This window comes from Girardinichthys multiradiatus, chromosome 7 (genome assembly GCF_021462225.1).
Source record: "Girardinichthys multiradiatus isolate DD_20200921_A chromosome 7, DD_fGirMul_XY1, whole genome shotgun sequence".
Taxonomy (NCBI): Eukaryota; Metazoa; Chordata; class Actinopteri; order Cyprinodontiformes; family Goodeidae; genus Girardinichthys; species Girardinichthys multiradiatus.
The window spans coordinates 32,825,355-32,844,197 of NC_061800.1; the positions used below are offsets into that span (position 1 = coordinate 32,825,355).

General features: G+C 35.4%; 1 protein-coding gene across 1 annotated transcript in view; it reads left to right on the forward strand.

The window, feature by feature from the left end:
- The window catches only part of LOC124871474 (receptor tyrosine-protein kinase erbB-4-like), a 473,669-nt gene that overhangs the window by 328,799 nt on the left and 126,027 nt on the right, over positions 1 to 18,843 (forward strand). The window contains exons 4-9 of the mRNA XM_047370794.1: positions 3,270 to 3,401; positions 7,007 to 7,072; positions 12,981 to 13,099; positions 14,552 to 14,693; positions 16,791 to 16,904; positions 17,289 to 17,415. Coding sequence (XP_047226750.1) covers positions 3,270 to 3,401; positions 7,007 to 7,072; positions 12,981 to 13,099; positions 14,552 to 14,693; positions 16,791 to 16,904; positions 17,289 to 17,415 — 700 coding nt within the window. The remainder of the gene's footprint in view (positions 1 to 3,269; positions 3,402 to 7,006; positions 7,073 to 12,980; positions 13,100 to 14,551; positions 14,694 to 16,790; positions 16,905 to 17,288; positions 17,416 to 18,843) is intronic.

Here is an 18,843-nt window from a genome sequence, read left to right on the forward strand (position 1 = left end):
ATTGTATCAATCAAGACTTTGTTGTATCTTTGCCATCCACAGATGAGTTTTGTCTCCCTTTCTTCAGTCAACTTCATATAATACAGTTTTGTTTGGAATGTTACGGTGGAGACAATGAAGTCAAACTGGCTTGTTGGTACCAGAACATTTAAAAAAATTATCTGCAACGTGCAAAACAGTTCCGTTCAGATTTATAGTCACTACACAACACTCATGCATGCCCATCTTGGATACAGGAGTCATTATTTGACAGCCCCAACGTGATATTTCCCTGAGAGCTACTGACACCTACTGGTGAATTACGAACACTTAGTAAACAATGACATGATGAATAACAAAGATACCCTATATTTTTAGCTAGAATCGACTAACGGTTGTGCTCTAACCCGAAAATATAACATATGAAGAACACAGCAAATGCCAAACAAGATATATTTGCATAAACTATTATGGTGACATAGACTTTGTGCCACAGGGACATTGGACTCACTTTTTGTGGATTTCCTTGAATTATTTGGTCTTTGTCTCAGTATCCAAACACTAGATTACTTTAAGGAAGTAGTGTATTTAATATCAAGCATGATGTTTTCCTGTATGTTGGCTTCTTTGATCAGCTGTAGCCTACTTCTCTGTAATAACTTAGATATAGCTTGTTACAAATTATCTATATTAATTTAAAGATTTGTATGTATTTCAGAACGGCATGAACTTTCACTATACCAATATGACACATCTTCAGTTAAAGCAATAAAAGCAGTAAATGGCCTCAATGTAAATCATTGAAAAATGTAATACAGTAAGACACATAAATAAATAAATAATTTAATAAAAGTTGTATTTAAATTTTTTTTATAAAGTTTTATAAATGTTATAATTTTATAAAGTAAATTGCGCTTATCATTGAGATTTAAATGGCTATATTGTGGTGATTTTTAAGATACTTTCTGAAATTTGTATGAAGATTCATGTTACTCCTCATCACGCATGACCACATATGGCTCTGACATGTTTACAGCAACATTTATTATATTGTGGCCCCTGTTATAAAGTAACTAGCCAGAATAAATGGTTGTAATTCTTGGATGATGTACAGTGCATGCACGGTGCTGAAGTAAGATTGAAGAATCCTGCTGGCACATTTGATATAATAACTACTTGGCTTTGTATTTTGGTCCGTCCATCGCCTTTGTTTGCCAGCTGCATCCTAGTGTGAGAAAAATTAGATTTTTGCAACATGGTATCCTTGCGGATGAGTGATATCCGTCCGGTTGTGAGAAACAGAATTAAATTTTTCCTTAATCCCTCCGCATATGTAGTGGGATGAAGATGGAGAACTAAATTTGGGTGATGGAGACCTGTGGTAATGTACCAACACCACCTATCCCAAGGAGCATAATTTAATTAAAATTTTGTGAGAAAGTATTGTATTTGGGCGGTACTGTGGGATGTTGGCAGGGCACCTTATGTAAGATAATGGGTCTCGTCGGTTTTAGCCCCATGTCAGTTATCTGTTTGCATGGAGATAGAGAACACACAAGCTCTGTAAATAATGCAAATCTGCTATTGGGCTTTACTTTGTGTTTCTTATTCACCATCTGTCTCTATGCTGTTCTCTGCTATCTTTGTTTGTTCTCTCTCTTTCCCTTTTCTGCTTTTTCTGGCTCATATAAAAATCAGGATTAAGCTCTTCTAAACTGCAGCACAACAATAATCTAAACCACTCTATGTATCCATAAATGCGTGTTGATTTTTTGTGCATGTGTGACCAAGTACTCCATCCTTCCTCCAAGCCTGATGATCATTGGTTTGATAAAGCAGTGCATATTATATTGGCATCGCTACCTGAATAAAATATAAAATTTACAGACATTTTAAGCCTTACTGGGGTTTAAATTCCAGATGGAATTGGTGTTGTGATAGTAGTGGAGGATAATTAATTATCTGTGATCGTACCATCATGCAGAATAGAACGGAAAATGTTGAAATATGGTAATATCATCAGAGTGATGGAGTGTTGTCCTCAGCTTTATGAAAACAACTATCTTTAAATATATAATTGCAACAATTAGAGATTTTCTGGCTACTTTCTGATCTTCGATTTTGTAAAGCTAAGACCTGCCGATTTAGATTGTAGCTGATCCTGATTTAGGAGTGAAAACTAGAATTAGCATTCTTATTATTATTATTTTACTTATTAGTAAAATATAAAATCTATTCACGAAAAAATACATTTTTTACAAAATAGTCCAAAGTTACAGAGTTGTCTCTCTTGGCATCACTGAAAATCTCTACATATATAAAAATCCTAAAGGTTATCAGACAGATTTATCTGTACAGAGAAGTACCAACTGAAAATAACTGTATTATGTCTCATTTGCAGCTTAACAACATGGAATTTAGTTCACTCACTTTTGTTTTAAAACACCTCCAAATGTAAAACCTAAATAACAAGATATTACATTTGTTCTGCAATATATTTTTTTTTCAAAAAAACAAAACAAAACATTGTTATATGTTACATTCTTAAAGCATTGTTTTTGTTAAAACCATACAGGAGCCTTTCGCAGCTTTTCTGTTGTGATTTGTCCTTATTTATATTAGGAGCAGAGGTGACATCACATATGTGTTAGAGCAGTTGGTGTTAGACAGCTCTGGTGCTAAACAGACCATCATTCTCTGTCTATTCACTATGTCAGTAGACCTTTACACTAACTGAGAGTTTCCAAGGACTGTCAATATTTTCTTATACAGCATTTTCCGTGACCAAAATTGACTCCCCAAAAGCTGAAGTAATATCTTCAACTTTTAGTTTTACCATCTTTAAAAGTAGCAGCCTTCATGAAAAATGGTTTCCTTTCTAGAAGCTGCTTGTACTTTTTGTGCTTCCACCGACTTGATACAGCTCACTGACACTGGAAATAGCTAAGTTTTCTTTCCCTGCTAAACACTTCTACAACATTATCAGCGCATTCTTTTAGCATCTATATATGTTGCGTTCACTTATCAGAAAAAGATCCGATTTTTTCTATCCAAGTGTAAATTAGTCCAATTCTGTTCAAATAGTCTGAAGCAATAAAGTGTGCTACCACAAATGTTGAGCTTTTTTGTACTCAAAGTGAAATAAATGGTTTAGCCAGCTAATTTGTTTATTGTCAACAGTTTTCTGCAGTTGAGTAGAACAAAAGCTGTATTTGGAGCACATTTTATGCAAAATGTGTTGAGAGTCCAGAAAGCCACAATTGAGTGATTCCTTATTCTTCTGTCCACAGAGATTCTCAATGGAGGTGTGTATGTTGACCAGAACAAGTTCCTCTGCCATGCAGATACAATCCACTGGCAGGACATTGTCAAGTATCCAAGGCTCCATCCTATAGTGGTGCCCACTAACAGCAGTGTCACATGTAAGTAATAATAGAAGCAGACCATGTAAAAGAACAGTGATGCAACTAATGTTTACATTGTAATTTCTGCATTGTGCAATGATTCTCAGGTTTAAAGTGTGTGTGTTTTTTTGTTTTTTTTTTGTTTTGGTACAAGACACTCTTAACATAAACACAGTTACAATAATTTACACTGTAGGATGCATAGTATAACCACAGTTTAATCATTACACTCCAATACTTGGGCTTAATAGGATACTGCATTGATTTTACATTGTGCTTCAATAACACTGTTGGTTGCATGATGGATTATTAAAAAATCCATACAACAGAACCAGATGCATCATGTTTTTCCCCATGATTTCTCTTTGTTTGCAAAATCTGCACTTACCACAATATAAGTTTAAGCACAGATACTTTAGTTGAGAGTAAACTCGTGTCGTGCTGCTGGTGGTAACACAGCTTCTAACTACTTACCTCATGCAGATCTCTGCACTGTTGAACAGATGTCTAACCTACTGTTTTAGAACTTAACATATCTATTTATTTCAGTGAGGTGTGTGTTCAGACCCACACACTCTCACTTCTGTTTGGGAACCACATGTGAGTTTAGTATTTTTGTTTTGTTTGTGTGTTTTTTGGTCACGTTTCTTAAGCATCCATTGTGTAACAAAATCCTTCATTTAATTGCATCCTTTTGAACTCATTACCCACATACAGTGATTTGCAAAAGTGTTAATAACTCCTTAACTTTTTTACATTTTGTCACATGGTTATAGACAAATACAAAGTAGTACATGACTGTAAGGTGAAGTTTTAACTTTTTTGCTGATAAAATCCTTAAAGTGTGGCATGCACTTCTAATTACCTCCGTTATGCTGATTCCCATTTCATTCAAAGGACATTAATAAAGAGTGCACCTGTTTATAATATGATATCATTATACTGTAAATACATCTAATCTGAGAAGGCCTCAGAGATGTTGTTGTTAGAGAATATTAGTGGACAGACAACATGATGAAGACCCAGGAAAACACAGCAGACAGGTCAGGGAAGAAGTTGTGGATAAGTTAAAAGTGTGGTTATTGTATAAAACTATGCCATAATCTATAGACATCTCACAGACTACTCTTCAAACCATCATATAGATTAGAATTGTAAACGTGTACATGGCCTGCAGCTAAACTACCAGGCATGGAGACCCTTATTCAAAAAAGCAGTTGGGAATCCCTGTGTAACTAAGAGTTAGTTGGCAGCATTGTACTGTTCTGTAGTGGGGACAGGAAACCTGACAAACATTTATTTTATGGAAAGATGAATGGAGATAAATACAAAGCACTACTGTAATAAAACCTGTTAGAGGCTGCAAAGACTTGGTTCACATTCCCACAGGACAAAAGCCCCAAACAAACATACAGCCAAAGCTATAGTGAAAGGGTTTTGATAAAAGGCAATTAATGTACTAAAATGACCCAGTCAAAACACCAACCAAAATCAAGTTGAGCATCTGTGAAATTGATATTTACAAACACTCACCATACAATTTACCTGAGCTTGAGCTACAGTATTTTGCAGTTAAGAACTGATACAAAGTTCACTATGGATGTGCAAAACTAGTAGTGACATACTCCTAAATACCTGCAGCTGTAATTGCAGCAAAATAGGGTTCTGCAAAGTAATAACTCTGGGGAATTTAAACACAAATGTACATCACATTTTTTAAATCTTTAGTCATGAAAGTTTTGAACACCATAGATCTTGTTCCTTTCACTCAACAGTTATGCAACAATTATTATAGTTTAAATGTTTTTGTGAATTACAAAAACAAATAGAAAATGCTTAAATCTCATGTATACCTTAATTTAGTTCTAGATTAGTTTTAAACAAAAAATATTATTAAAAAATGAGCAAAACTGTCAAGGTGCAAAATGGTGATCGGGCAAAATGACAAGAACCTGCTGATAACTTATAGAATTAAGGAGTGATTTGCCAGAAACATTATCTAAAGCAGTAAATGAAGCTACTCACATGCTGAAAGGGTCTGTCTATTCAGTCGAGAGAGAAATGGTCATAGACAGATATATTTTTTCCTGGTAAAATTCAGTGTCTGAAAGGGTGCTAGAAAACATCAGTCAATGACTTTATTCTGTTGTTACATTTAATATAACAAATCATATTCTCTGCTCACTCAAATCACTTTTATGCCCCACTATAGACAACTGGAAGACATGTAAATGAACACACTAAGTTTCACCTCCTCTGACCAATTTATTTTACTCATTGAGGCTCCTCATACACTCTGTTCGGTATTACTAATGCACTGCTCCCGCTGTTTGACGTTTAAATCTTCTTGTCACATTATAAAATAAAATACATTATCATTTTGAAACAAAATAAGACAGTAAGCACATGTCCTTGGATATCTTCTCACAGCACTTGGTGGAGACTTCCAATGCATGTTAACAACTCATGGCATTGATATTCTGCTCAATCTCCCTCCTCCCTACAGCCCTGTTAGCCTCAGATTGACCCCGGCTGCCATGTAAGTCATCTACCCCATCCAAAAGACCAAAGGTCTCCAAACGTCTAATCCACAACTGAGAATATTATCTTCATTATTCTTTGAGGTCACAAAAGCTTTACTTTGTTACTATGCATGCTTTATCCTTGCCCAAATTTTTGTTCATTTGTTTCTTTATGAGAAAATAACTCAACTTAAAATTCCCTTCATTAACAGTTGGGGCTTGCTGTCTTCTGTGAAACATTGAATATCGCAGACAAATAAATTGGGGCTGGGGAGAAGACACAGTGATACAGGGAAAAGACATTGAATCAAAAGGAGCTAAACTTTAAATTAAAGAATTAAAATTGGTGCAGAAAGGCAAAAAAAATAGCAAGTAAAGGATGGAGATGCACGCAGTGGGCAGCAGTGTCAGTCTAAAGCTAATAGCTCTCATCTGAAGATGTTGATGGACAAAGGGAAGCACTTTTACAGTCTTTCAGACTCACCTCCCATAGTTAGTCGATTACTAGAAAGTCAATTAAGTCCTTAAAAACTTAGAAAGGTGGTCGCAGCACTAAAGATATGATATCTCTTACTTCTCATCCATTGCTTTCATCTCTCCCAGCTGGCTGCTGGCTTATTGGGATTATTTTTTCCTGTGTTCCAAATATATGTGTTTTACTAAACAGCCTAATGCCAAAGTTATGTCAAGTACTTGTAAAAATTACAGGTATAAATTGTGCAACATGTTGTGTTTGAATAGTTAATTGTTTTTAAAACGGGAAGGCCTAAAAAAATTATTTGCAAACAGTGGAAACGTGATCACTTTCATTATCATACATTCAAGTACATGCAATTCTTAGTAGCTGTTTTTTCTTGGAAACTGTGTCTTATCACAAAATTTTATTAAAGTATGTATCACCCACTCACAGAACACTGAAAATGGTTTTAAGAAAAACAAAAACACTTCAGCTAATTCAAGCTTTCTCCAAAAAACATAAACTCAAAAAGAAACAAAAAAGAACCAGTTATAATTTTATTCACAGTTCACAGACTCCAGATCCTCGTCTGTAAAGGTTTAGCTAATATTTTTGTTTTTGAATCATCTGGTTCTTTTTTGCAGGTCATAAGTGCCATCGTTCATGTACTGGGCGCTGCTGGGGCCCCAAGGAGGACCACTGTCAAAGCTGTAAGTTCAATACCAGTAAAGGACAGGTATAACTTTAACCAATTTCATAGCATGGCTTGTTTTAATGATTTTCCTGAAAGCCTGTTTGAGTTAATGCCATGCACAACGGAGTGAGACTCAAGCATAAAACTAATCTAAATAATCTATAGCTGAATTATGACAGTCATTAATATTAGTAGTATTATTGTTGCAGTACTCTTGTAGTGATTTTAATAATTTATTTTTCTCTTGCTAACATGATTTGTCTCACAATCTAGAAAATATGAGAAATTTAATCCAATGCCAAAAGTCAAATGAAAGGATCTTACTATGCTCACTATCCTGTGAAGGAGTTATCAAATAAAGGTCAGTTGTGCCATAAAATTTAACAACTGCTTTTATTTAAACAATTCATCTACATTTTTGTCAAGGATAAAAACTACATTGAGATTTGATTGTTCCCTGAGTAAACAGTGCCGCAAAAACAAGACCATTACTTGCTATGAAAGAGATGTTTCCTTATGTTTATTTTCACCTGTGCAAACACATGTTGCTGGCCCCACCAGACTTAGCTAAGCAGAAAATAGGAGGCAGACAGATGGAGTGTTCTGGTAAAAACATTAAAACATTGCAATATCTCCATGTAACAACTAGTTATTTACACCTGTTTTAAAGATTTTGTAACTGCACTGTATTGCAATGTTTTTTTTAAAGTCATAAAGAAAATAAGGTTTAAAATGATTTTTTGAATTTAAAAGTCCAGTTACCTGTTGACACCAAATAAATGATTGCCCTTTACTCCATAGTTACAGTTAAGCCCAAAATATTCATAGCCCTGGTAAATTTAGACTAAAAGTATGACTGGAATACTGGAAGTATTATTAATTTCTTTAAGTCCTGACTTGAATGGAGGCCTTCAAACCTCAAAGATTTGAAGCTCATCACCTATGATAAATATTGAAATAGCTGGTCAGCAGATTTAACAATGGTTTGACTGCTGAAAGGATTATTTCTACTGATTATTGAAAAGACTAAATAATTTACAGCATGCCATTTTTATGAAAATGCTAATTTAAATGAATTATTTGTTTTCCCAATTTTTTTTTTTCATTGTCACATCTTTAAGAAGTGAATGTCTCATTTTTTGTCAGAAACAAAGTTATTGATAAAATTAAAATATATTTAAATCATAAATATTTTGGGCTTAACTGCTGTAAAGTTTCATCTAACTTCTCTTTATTACTTTAAACTGAATCTACTGGAAATAATAAAAAACAAAGTTTTATGTTGCATGAATGTGGTCAACCAATGAGAAAACCATCAGAAGTTCAGCACCTCTGCATTTTATATTATTCACACTCTCCTCTTCTTTGAGTTTGCAAGCAGTCCCATTTAAAATTAAAAGATGTTTTTTTGAAAAATGGTTCCTTTTTTAATCACTGTGCACTGACATCTTCATTTATGCTTTTCTATCCTGACATGAGTTTGTTCTGTGGCTCTGATCTCATTAAGATAATGAAGAATGAACTGTTTCACCATGTAAGGTTGACAGAACATCACTGACTAGGTCCAGATAAGCCCTGGTCCTGTCTTTCTGCAGGTCGTTACCCATTATCACAGTTTACCTCCTGTTTCAAGCTTTACATTCTGAACATGCCATCATTTAGTCTTGGCTTTCTACAACATCTTTATATGTTTTATCTCCAATTCAATATAATACATTTATTGTGAAAATGTTGAATTTTAAAAATCCCTCATATTTTGTCTTGTTTGAAAGATTTATAAATCCAAATAATCCTAGAAATCTGTTCATGTGATAAAAATGAATATTCGCAAAAGTTACAATCGACCCAATAGAACTCTGTCACCTATTTCCAACAGTGATTGGACTAGAGGTACTGGTCATAGCTTCATGACTAAAGTTTTAAAACAGTACTACCCTAATAACATTTTAAAAACAATTTTACACCTTGATGCAGGTAACTGGCACATACCTACACTGGACAGAATAATAGCAGGGCTAAAACTAAACAAACAAACGCACATCTCAGGGCAATAAAAGTTGAGAGGTAATCCATTATGCATAATTTTTGAATTGTAGAAGGACTATGAAGTAGCTGGCAAAAACATTTGCATGCATGGAGAGAGCATGCAAATGCACCACATATAAAGCCACCTGTGCCCTTCAAGACCTAGATAAAAGATCAACGTTTTACTGTGCTTCCATTTATTTAATCCAGTTCAATAAAGTGCACATTTATTTCAATTCAGATTAAACAGTATTCATAATTTTTTTTTTTTTTACTTTGTTCGATAAAATAATAGAAAGATTTGATGGTTTTCTGTGTAAATGAAACACAATCAAGCTGATTGCGAGTATGAGGTAACTGTTAGCTGAAGCATTTCAGTCCTTCTCTTTAAGAAGTCTTGAAGTATTACCAATAGTATCTAACCTATATTGTATGTTCATTCAGTAGAAGAACATTAAGCTTTAATTCAACTAAAAATGTAGCAGAATATTTTATCACAAGACGGTGTTAACTGCAAATTGTAGACAGCTTACACCACTCTCTGTAGTATTTCTGTATATGACATAAAACCTTTTTGGTGTTCTTTTTTTTTTTTCCTAGTCCAGAAGTGCAAAAGGAAAATTTGACTCATGTAAATAGCAGCTGAAAGGCACTGGCTCCTGTGACAGATGCTGCTGTCCACACTGTTCAAATGGAAGCTTCCAGGCATATTTCATGAGATGGATTCTTTTGGTATTTGTTGTCACCAGGCACTATTTCTTTTTCTTTTTTTTTTCCAACTGGAACTTTTAAAGCTAAATTGATAAATAACATTGCATCTGTTACTCTTACTCCCTCTATCTCCCATCTCTCTGGCAAGGTCATTTGTTTGACAGAGTGTCTTTAAATAAAGCAGGCCATTTCATTTTAGCCCAGGCACCCTTACTAGAATGACGCTGATGGTATGTTTGGCATGGGGTGAAGTGTGTGCTCCTGGTCACATTTTTCGTTTTGGTGACTTTTCCGCCGGGGATATCCATCACCCTGATAGTATCTCGTCAAAGTAATGGTGAGAGAGAAATGGAGCATCCGACAAAACATCATGAGCCTGCATTCACAAATGCAGAGTTCCACTTGCCAGCTTTAAGTTTATAATGTTTTGCATATTACTGTTAACTGTAATTTGCACTTTTAAAGCTTGACATTTTGCAATCATGCTGTGTAACTAATTAGCTTAGGTTTATTCATTACAAATTTTAAAAAACTTAAGAAATGTATGGTTTCCTTTCATATACGTATTTGTTGTCTTAAGTATGTTTATATTAATTCCCAAGTTCTTTACAGTTTTAAAGAATACGTAAAATATTAGAACACAGGTTTTCAATAAAAAAAAAAAGAGAAGTTGACTCTGCCCTGAATTTTGAGGCTAGATGACATTTTGAGTTTGTTTTAAAAGTAGCCCCCTTATGCAGTAATGGTCAGAAGTTTACATGCATTCATGATGGGCATGAATCTTATCTTAATTTTTGTCTGTTCCAGATTTAGTTGAACTGTTTTTCCAAGGTGAAATGTTTACTACACAAATTGTGTCCACGTTACAAACTCTGCCCTTCAGATGAAAGATTTTTGGTCAGAATGATAAGGAACACTCTAGTAACCAAGAAGGTAAAAGCCATTCATAAACTGGACGATGCTGGATCATCATTGTCACCATGAAGAAAGTTTCACATCCGCACAGACTAAGAAGGTAGTGGTCAAAAAAATAAAATCTCCTCCTGACATCTTTAATTTTTTTCTTCACCTTCTTACATGGACAACCCAATTTTCTTATTTAGACAAAAAATTATACCAGTGGGGAGATTATTTTTGGCCTCAGTGAAAAGAAGTACACTATATTGCCAAATGCATTTGTTCACCTGCCTTGACTCTCATATGAACTTAAGTTACATTCCATTCTTAATCCATAGCATTCAATACAATGTTGGTCCACCATTTGCAGCTATAACAGCTTGAACTCCTCTGAGAAGGCTGTCCACGATGTTTAGGAACACGATGGTAATTTTTGACTATTCTTCTAGAAGCACATTTGTGAGGTCATAGACTGATGTTTCCCGAGAAGGTCTAGCTCTCTGTTTCTGATCTAGTTCATCCCAAAGGTGTTCCATCGTGTGTTCCATCAGGTTGGGACTCTGCTAGTACAGAGACCGCATGGCCCCTAATAAAGGGCACCTGACTCCATACTCCTGGAGCGCCCCCCACAGGGCACCACGACGGACATGGTCGAATGCTTTCTGCAGATCCAAAAAACACATGTGGACCGGTTGGGCAAACTCCCATGAACCCTCAAGCACCCTGTAGAGGGTGTAGAGCTGGTCCAGTGTTCCACGGCCGAGACGAAAACGACCCTGCTTTTCTGAAGCAGAGGTTCGACTGTCGGCTGGTTCTCTTCTCCAAAACCCTGGAATTGTCCATACCAACGGAGGCTGAGGAGTGAGATCTCCCTGTAGTTAGAATACATCCTCCGTTCCTTTTTTGTGAAGGGGGACCACTACGCCGGTCTTCCAGTCCAGAGGCACTGTCCCCGACCCCCACTCAGTGTTGAAGAGGCGTGTCAGCCATGACAGCACCCAACATCCAGAGACTTGAGGTACTCAGGGTGGATCTCATCCACCCCCGAAGCCTTGCCACTGTGGAGCTTTTTGACCACCTCGGTGACTTCAGCCTGGGTGAATCCCATTCTGAGTCCCCAGTCTGTGCTTCCACCAGGATAAGTGTGACAGCAGGATTGAAGAGATCCTCGAAGTACTCTTTCCACCACCTGATAATGTCCCCAGTCGAGTTCAGCAGCTCCCTATCCCCACTATAGACAGTGTTGGTGAAGCACAACACTGTTTACAGTGGAGACAGTTTGCCAGAATTGCTTCAGGGTAAAATATTCAACTAAATATGCACAGAACACAATGTAAATTGGTATTATGTTTAAAAAAACAAAACAACAAAAAAAAAAAACCTGCAACCCTTAAAAAGGTGCAGAGCATACCCACTCATTGCAGCAACCTTTATGTATTTTTTTATTACTTTACTCTTTTTTTCCCTGATGGCTCATATGAGTCCAAAACCTTACATTTAAGCTGTGCCTATTATCAGTCACCTCAGTCTGCAGCATGTTTAATGCATGTTGACATATGGCTGCTTGTAAGAGAGGCACACAGCCATACGGTAGCACATATGATTGCAAAAGACACATGAGGAAGGGACAGACAGTTCTCCATTATGAGAGCAATGCACCTTGTTAATTGGCAATCACTACATCTCTGTCACATTCAGCGAGAGACCCTCAGGTGCGCCTACAGGCAGTGAAAAAATATTGTTGAACATTACTGAGTATAGCTTGCCGGAGAAAAAAAAAAAAAAAAAAAAAAATTTACAAATCACAGATGCAAAGACAGACACAAACATTAATCCATAGAGCTTTAGCTAGCAATAGTGTGAAGGCTAGGCCATTGTGCCATTTCTTTCAGCAATATGCCTAGTATCTGTTTAAACATGGTTGTCAATTCACCTTTTAGAATTGTTTCAGTGTAAATTAAGCCTTTACCAATTCAGTCCTGTTGAACGGCTTTATTTACTGTACATGACTGTTGGAGACCAGACACGAACAAATTAAACCACTTTCTCAGTTGGTGTATTCAAAGAAAATATATATATCTTTAGGACGGGATCCCTAATTCATCTTACCTTATAATACATTTTCAGTGAAACACATTCTGTGGACATACATTTGTTCCTGCTGTCAAAACTATTCAGAGTTTACATTGTGTTTTACCACATAATTGGCAGAAAGGTTGGTGTTAACAACAGCTTGTGGTCTAAATCTTATGGAATATGTCCTTTTCTTTTCTGCATTTGTGCTTTCCCAGTAACTAAGACGGTGTGTGCTGAACAGTGTGACGGTCGCTGCTTTGGTCCCTATGTAAGTGACTGCTGCCATCGTGAGTGTGCAGGTGGCTGCTTTGGTCCAAAGGACACAGACTGTTTTGTAAGTGGACATTTATAATGATTAAAACCAATCTCTTTTAATAATTGTGGGACTTAAGATAAACAATTATATGCAGTAACCCAATTAATTCAACATGCTGTGCTTTGCATTTTCTTTTTGTTTATTTTATTCTCTTGACTTTATCTAGTGTTTTCTCAGGGTTGACCTCAAAAACAACATCTTCCCTGAATTGCTATATATGTTACTTGTATTGAAAATGTATTGAATGATATTTATTTTAAATATAGAGTTCACTAGTAAATGCATTGCTGTCATTTGTAGTAAGACCAAATTGCAGACAGAAGCCAGAGGTGATAATGTTTAATAAAAATTAAAGCAAACTTACAGAGCTGCACAGGTCACAGCTGAACAGGTCAGAGCTATATGACAGGAAACAACTGGCATCATAAGAATGGGAGCATCAGGCTGTGCAACAGAAGGAACCAGCAAAGTGTATGACAACCAGAGAGCTTATATGCAGAGGGAACCATAGAGAAAGGCATGGCAAAACAGGTGTGAGCAATCAGGTGGAAAAGAGGAACAGCTGAGGCAGAGGAAGGCAAGGGAACTGAGAGGAGGAGACAATTAACACAGAGGATCAAAATAAGGATAAATAAAACCCTAGAAAAATCTAACAGAGAAATTCTAAATGTACAAAGAATACAAGCATGATCTAAGAAACAAATAAAAAGAATGAACTAAAATGGCAACACAAGAATAAAACAACAGGGAATAGAATGAAACCGAGACATGAAGGAAACTAAAAGATCAAACATGTAAGGATCATAACAATCGCATCTATTACCATGCAAATCAATAGAACCATTTTATGTCAGTAGTATCATAAAAAGGGCTTTCGGTTTAGCTTGTTCATATTGTTTTACTGTTTCATGTGCATAAACAAAGATGTCATCACTTTTGTAAGTAGAGCCACTTAGCCACCTGTACAGTGGCTCTACATATCTTCTTCACTGGTGACCAGAGGTAATAAATACCATAAGAACAACAATAAATAGTACTATATGAAATTCAAACCAATAAATTCCATTCATATATTTATTTATAGCATTTTCGACCACAAATTGTAGGTTACGGTGGGTTTAGTTTTCACCTCCACAAAATTTCAGATTTTGTTCCATTGATACTGACATCATCAGAATACACCAGTTGCTAATCCTTTTGCACACTCCAGAGGTAAACTTGTTATTCAGATGTGGTGTAGTCAATATAAATTTGTGATTTTCAAAATATCAAGATGTTTAAGCACATGATCATATATCTACCCATATGCTGCAAGAATCCTGTTACTAATTTCAAAATCCTATTTCATTCAGTTTGCCATAGCGCCACCATATTAGTACAAAAACATGAAGATGTGTGTCTTTGTTTTTAGAAAAATGTAAATTCAATAATGTTTAGGTGAAGTAGCTAAATCCTTATTTGTGCTTACAGGCCTGTACAAACTTCAATGACAGTGGGGCGTGTGTTACACAGTGCCCTCAGCCATTTGTCTACAATCCCACCACGTTCCAACTTGAACACAACCCCAGGGCAAAGTACACCTATGGAGCCTTCTGTGTCAAGAAGTGTCCTCGTAAGTTCCTCCACCTGAGCATATATTTGTACAAGTTGAGAATTTTAATGTTGTCTCATTATGACCACTACATCAATGTATTCATTGGATTTAATGTGACAAAGCAGTGCGTAATTTTGAAGTGGTGGGAAAAGCAAACATGGTTTTCGAATGTGCTTGCAAATAAAAATCTGAAAAATGTGGCCTTTGCATGTACTTCTCCTTAACTCTGATACCCCTGAATAAATCAAAGTGCAACCAGTGGCCTTTCGAAGTCACCCAAGAAAAACACAGAACTGGATAGAAATAAACTCACTCAACTGCGAACCGTCAGCGAACAAAAGGGCTTTAAACCTAACAAAACATAACATTCCACCTTAACATGATAGGTGTGACGGGAGATAATTATTCCGAGAAGCAGTTAAAAGTGCCAATGGTAAATCTGGAGAAGCTGAAGAGAACCACAGCTCAAGAAGGAGAATCTGTTGACAGGACAACTACTAGTTGTACATGTCACAAATCTGGCCTCTATGAAATAGTTGCGAGATGAAAGCCATTGTCTAACCTGTTAAGCCCTATGAGCAGGGGGGGAAGTCCATTTTTCGTTTTTGATTTTTTTGTTTAATCACAAATAAATCAGAGTTAGGAACAGTTACAATTGTGGTTCTACTGGAAAATTTTTCTTTTATGTCTTACCTTTACACAGGTTCCAAAAATGTGCATGTGGACTTTATAACTGTGGAGCTATACTTGATTTATTTCAGGTACATAATTTCAGGTGGAAATTGCTGTAAAATCTTACAGGGCTTAACAAGCCAACTAAAGCCATAAAAAGTAATATTTAAAGTTTCCCTGTGTCATAAAAGGGACAAACAAAAAACATGGGGAAGAAGGTTCTCTGATCAAATGGGACCAAAATGTAGCTTTCTGGCCAGGATAAAAAACACTATGTGTAAAAGAAAACTAGTGCTACATGTCATACTGAATATGGTAAACATGGTGGTGGCAGCCTCATGCTGTGGGGATGTTCTTTTTCAGATGTGGGCAAAGAAACTGGGCAGAGTTGATGGGGAGACTAACGGAGCTAAATGTGGGGGATTCATGGAGAAAAAACTGTGAGAGGGTGCTGCTCTAATGACTCCCCGTATGACTTTTGCAATTTAAACAGTACTATGACAATTCAAAGTCCTTTTGAACTTATTAAAAAAATTGTTTTAGTCTTTACCAATTAGCTGTCTTGTTCTGAAGTTGTTGTAAATAGTGTTTACAAACCCATGAAAGGTCATAATTCTGTTTAATCCATATCATTATGACATCACCTCTTAATTTCACCCCGTTGTTTGTTCTTGTGTCACTACACTGGTGGATGGACACAGCTCTGCTAGCCATTAGTCAGTTACCAAGCCCACAGTTAATTGTAAGCAACTAACAAGAGTGAAAAGGCGAACCAGCAGGTGTAGAGATGTGACATAGTGCAACTGTAGGCAGTGTTATATTTTGGCGGACAGACAATATCATACCTAATTGGTAAAATATTTAGAGCATTGGAAACATGTCTGATTTTTCAATCTTATTTACATATAATAAAAGTAAAATTATTATTATTATTGTTATTAATGTTTCTACATGACCTGCCACCGCCAACCCACTGTCAGATGACAGAACCTCATGTCTGCTTGGTGTGGATTTACTGTAGTGTTTAGTGTAACAAATATACTGTATAATATATAATACCGTATTCATATCAGGAGTCTTAAAACTAAAAGTATGGTAATGTGAAACGTTTTTCAGTGTTTGTTCCACTAGCTTCAACAAAAACACGTGGTATTAGTGGCTAGAAGCTCTAAGAAAAAAAAAATATTTAAAATTTAAAAGAAACATTCATTTCAATTGTACTTCATCTAAAATTATTGTAATATTAAAGTTTAAACAAATGTTCTGTAATTTATTGATGTGTATTTATATTCATGGAAGCTTAGGAGGCAAAAGGTAAACAAGTGACTTTTAGCATTTTATTTTTATCCAGTGTGATTACCTAGACTCATTTACTGTGTGTTCTTCTGTGACAAACAGTAGCCATCTGTATTTGACATTTAAAATTACTTTTTGTTTTCCCAGATAACTTTGTGGTGGACCACAGTTCTTGTGTGAGAGCATGCCCTAGTAACAAGATGGAGGTGGAGGAGAACCGTATTAAGATGTGCATCCCTTGCACTGATATCTGCCCAAAAGGTAAAAATAAAAGAGATGGCTAAAGTTTTAATTATTGCTAATAGAAGTAGGTAGTAATAATTTGTCATTTTTCTACTTATTTTGCAGTTAAATTTCTCAAATTGAAACCACAATTAAAAGGAACATTTGTAAGGCAAAGAAAATGTTTAAAATGTGAATTATTAATTAATCAATAGTTCCTACGCATTATTCAACCACCCAGTGTTTGGAATCACTTAATGTCATGTTTCTATATAGCAACATTACTGGAAACTAGAAAATGACAAACAGAGGTTTAAACATTCACACCATTAATACACTATGTTTTTATTATTGTGGCATGCTTACATAAATAATATTAATATTCAATCCGTTGAAATATTTATTTTTCTCTATGTTGTGCAGCATGTGATGGAATAGGTACAGCCAGCCTACAGACATCGCAGACAGTGGACTCAAGCAACATTGACAAGTTTATCAACTGCACCAAAATCAATGGCAACCTGGTGTTCCTTATTACTGGAATTAAAGGGTGAGGCCATTCAACCTATTAAGCATTATTTATAGTCGTAAATAGTCCTGGATGCACCATTCAGTACTGAAGTTCATCTTTAAAATGGTGACTGTGGTAGGTGGAAATTGAGAAAATGATCATACTCCAAACCACCCACATCTCTTTCAAACACAGTGAACATTATACAGAAAAAAAATATACATTTATTGTTTACCAACAAGCACTGAGCTGCTATTGTCTAAAATAAACTATTGCGTAACCACCTCTTTAATTTAACAATTATTACAATTAACCAAATGAACTGTAAACCCGCCACACTAACTGCCCACTAATGGTAAGCAATAATATTAGAGTGCATAAATCACTAAACATCTAAAGCAGAAAAAAACAATTATTAATATTCTCTCTCCGTATTTCCACCCAATTGGTTTTCCAGCCAGTTTTGCAGCAGTGTCATTCCGAATGCAGAAGAGCTAAGAACTACTTAAATTTTTCTTTATTTTGCATTTGTTCTAAATGTTTCAAATCTGAACATATACTAAAGTCAGCAATTTAGCAGCTTTGCACGTTTGTAAAATGCCCATGTGGAGTCAGCCAGTTTTGCTTAATTAGATACAATTGTTCTTGTTTTAGGTTTTTTATTTCACTCAAAAAAACATTATTAAATAATAAACTGGTCCAATAGGATTAAATCGTATTGAGTTGTAATGTTTTTCATTTTTTAATGAATGTTTTATTAAATGGAATGAAATGTCTTGCTTCTATTCATGGCTTATGCACGTACCATGAATCCAATAAAAGGGACTCATGACAGGCCAATAATTAAATTCAATAATGACATTCAATGTTTTGTTAAAATAAAAGTTGAAATAGAGATATTTTAATTAAACTTCTGGTATAATGTTCTATTATCTTTGGGAAACTTCTTGTGTCATTCTAGTTAGAAGCAACTTCATCGGAAAGAAAACAACTTTTAATCTGAATCTAAAAGGGTTAAAATAATGCTAAGCTTAACTACATCTATCATCAACTATATTATATATATAATATATATATATATATATATATATATATATATATATATATATATATATATATATATTAGGTATACCTTGCTAGTACCAGGCTAGTTCACAAACAATACTCATCTTGTCTGTGGTATTAAAACAATGCTAGCTTGGCAATGAAGAACTCAAAACATGCACCACACCATTACACCACAACACAACACAACACACAATTCAGTCTACATAACCCCAATTGCAGATTCAATTTAGAAAGAATCCATGCTCTCATGTTTTTCAAATTCTAACACTACCATCTTAATGTTGTGGCTAAAGTGGAGACTCATTAGAACACGCAGCAATTTTTCAATTTATGTATTGTCTAATTTTGATAGGCTTCTAAAAATTGTTGTGTTAGTTTCCTGTTCTAGCAGACAGGAGT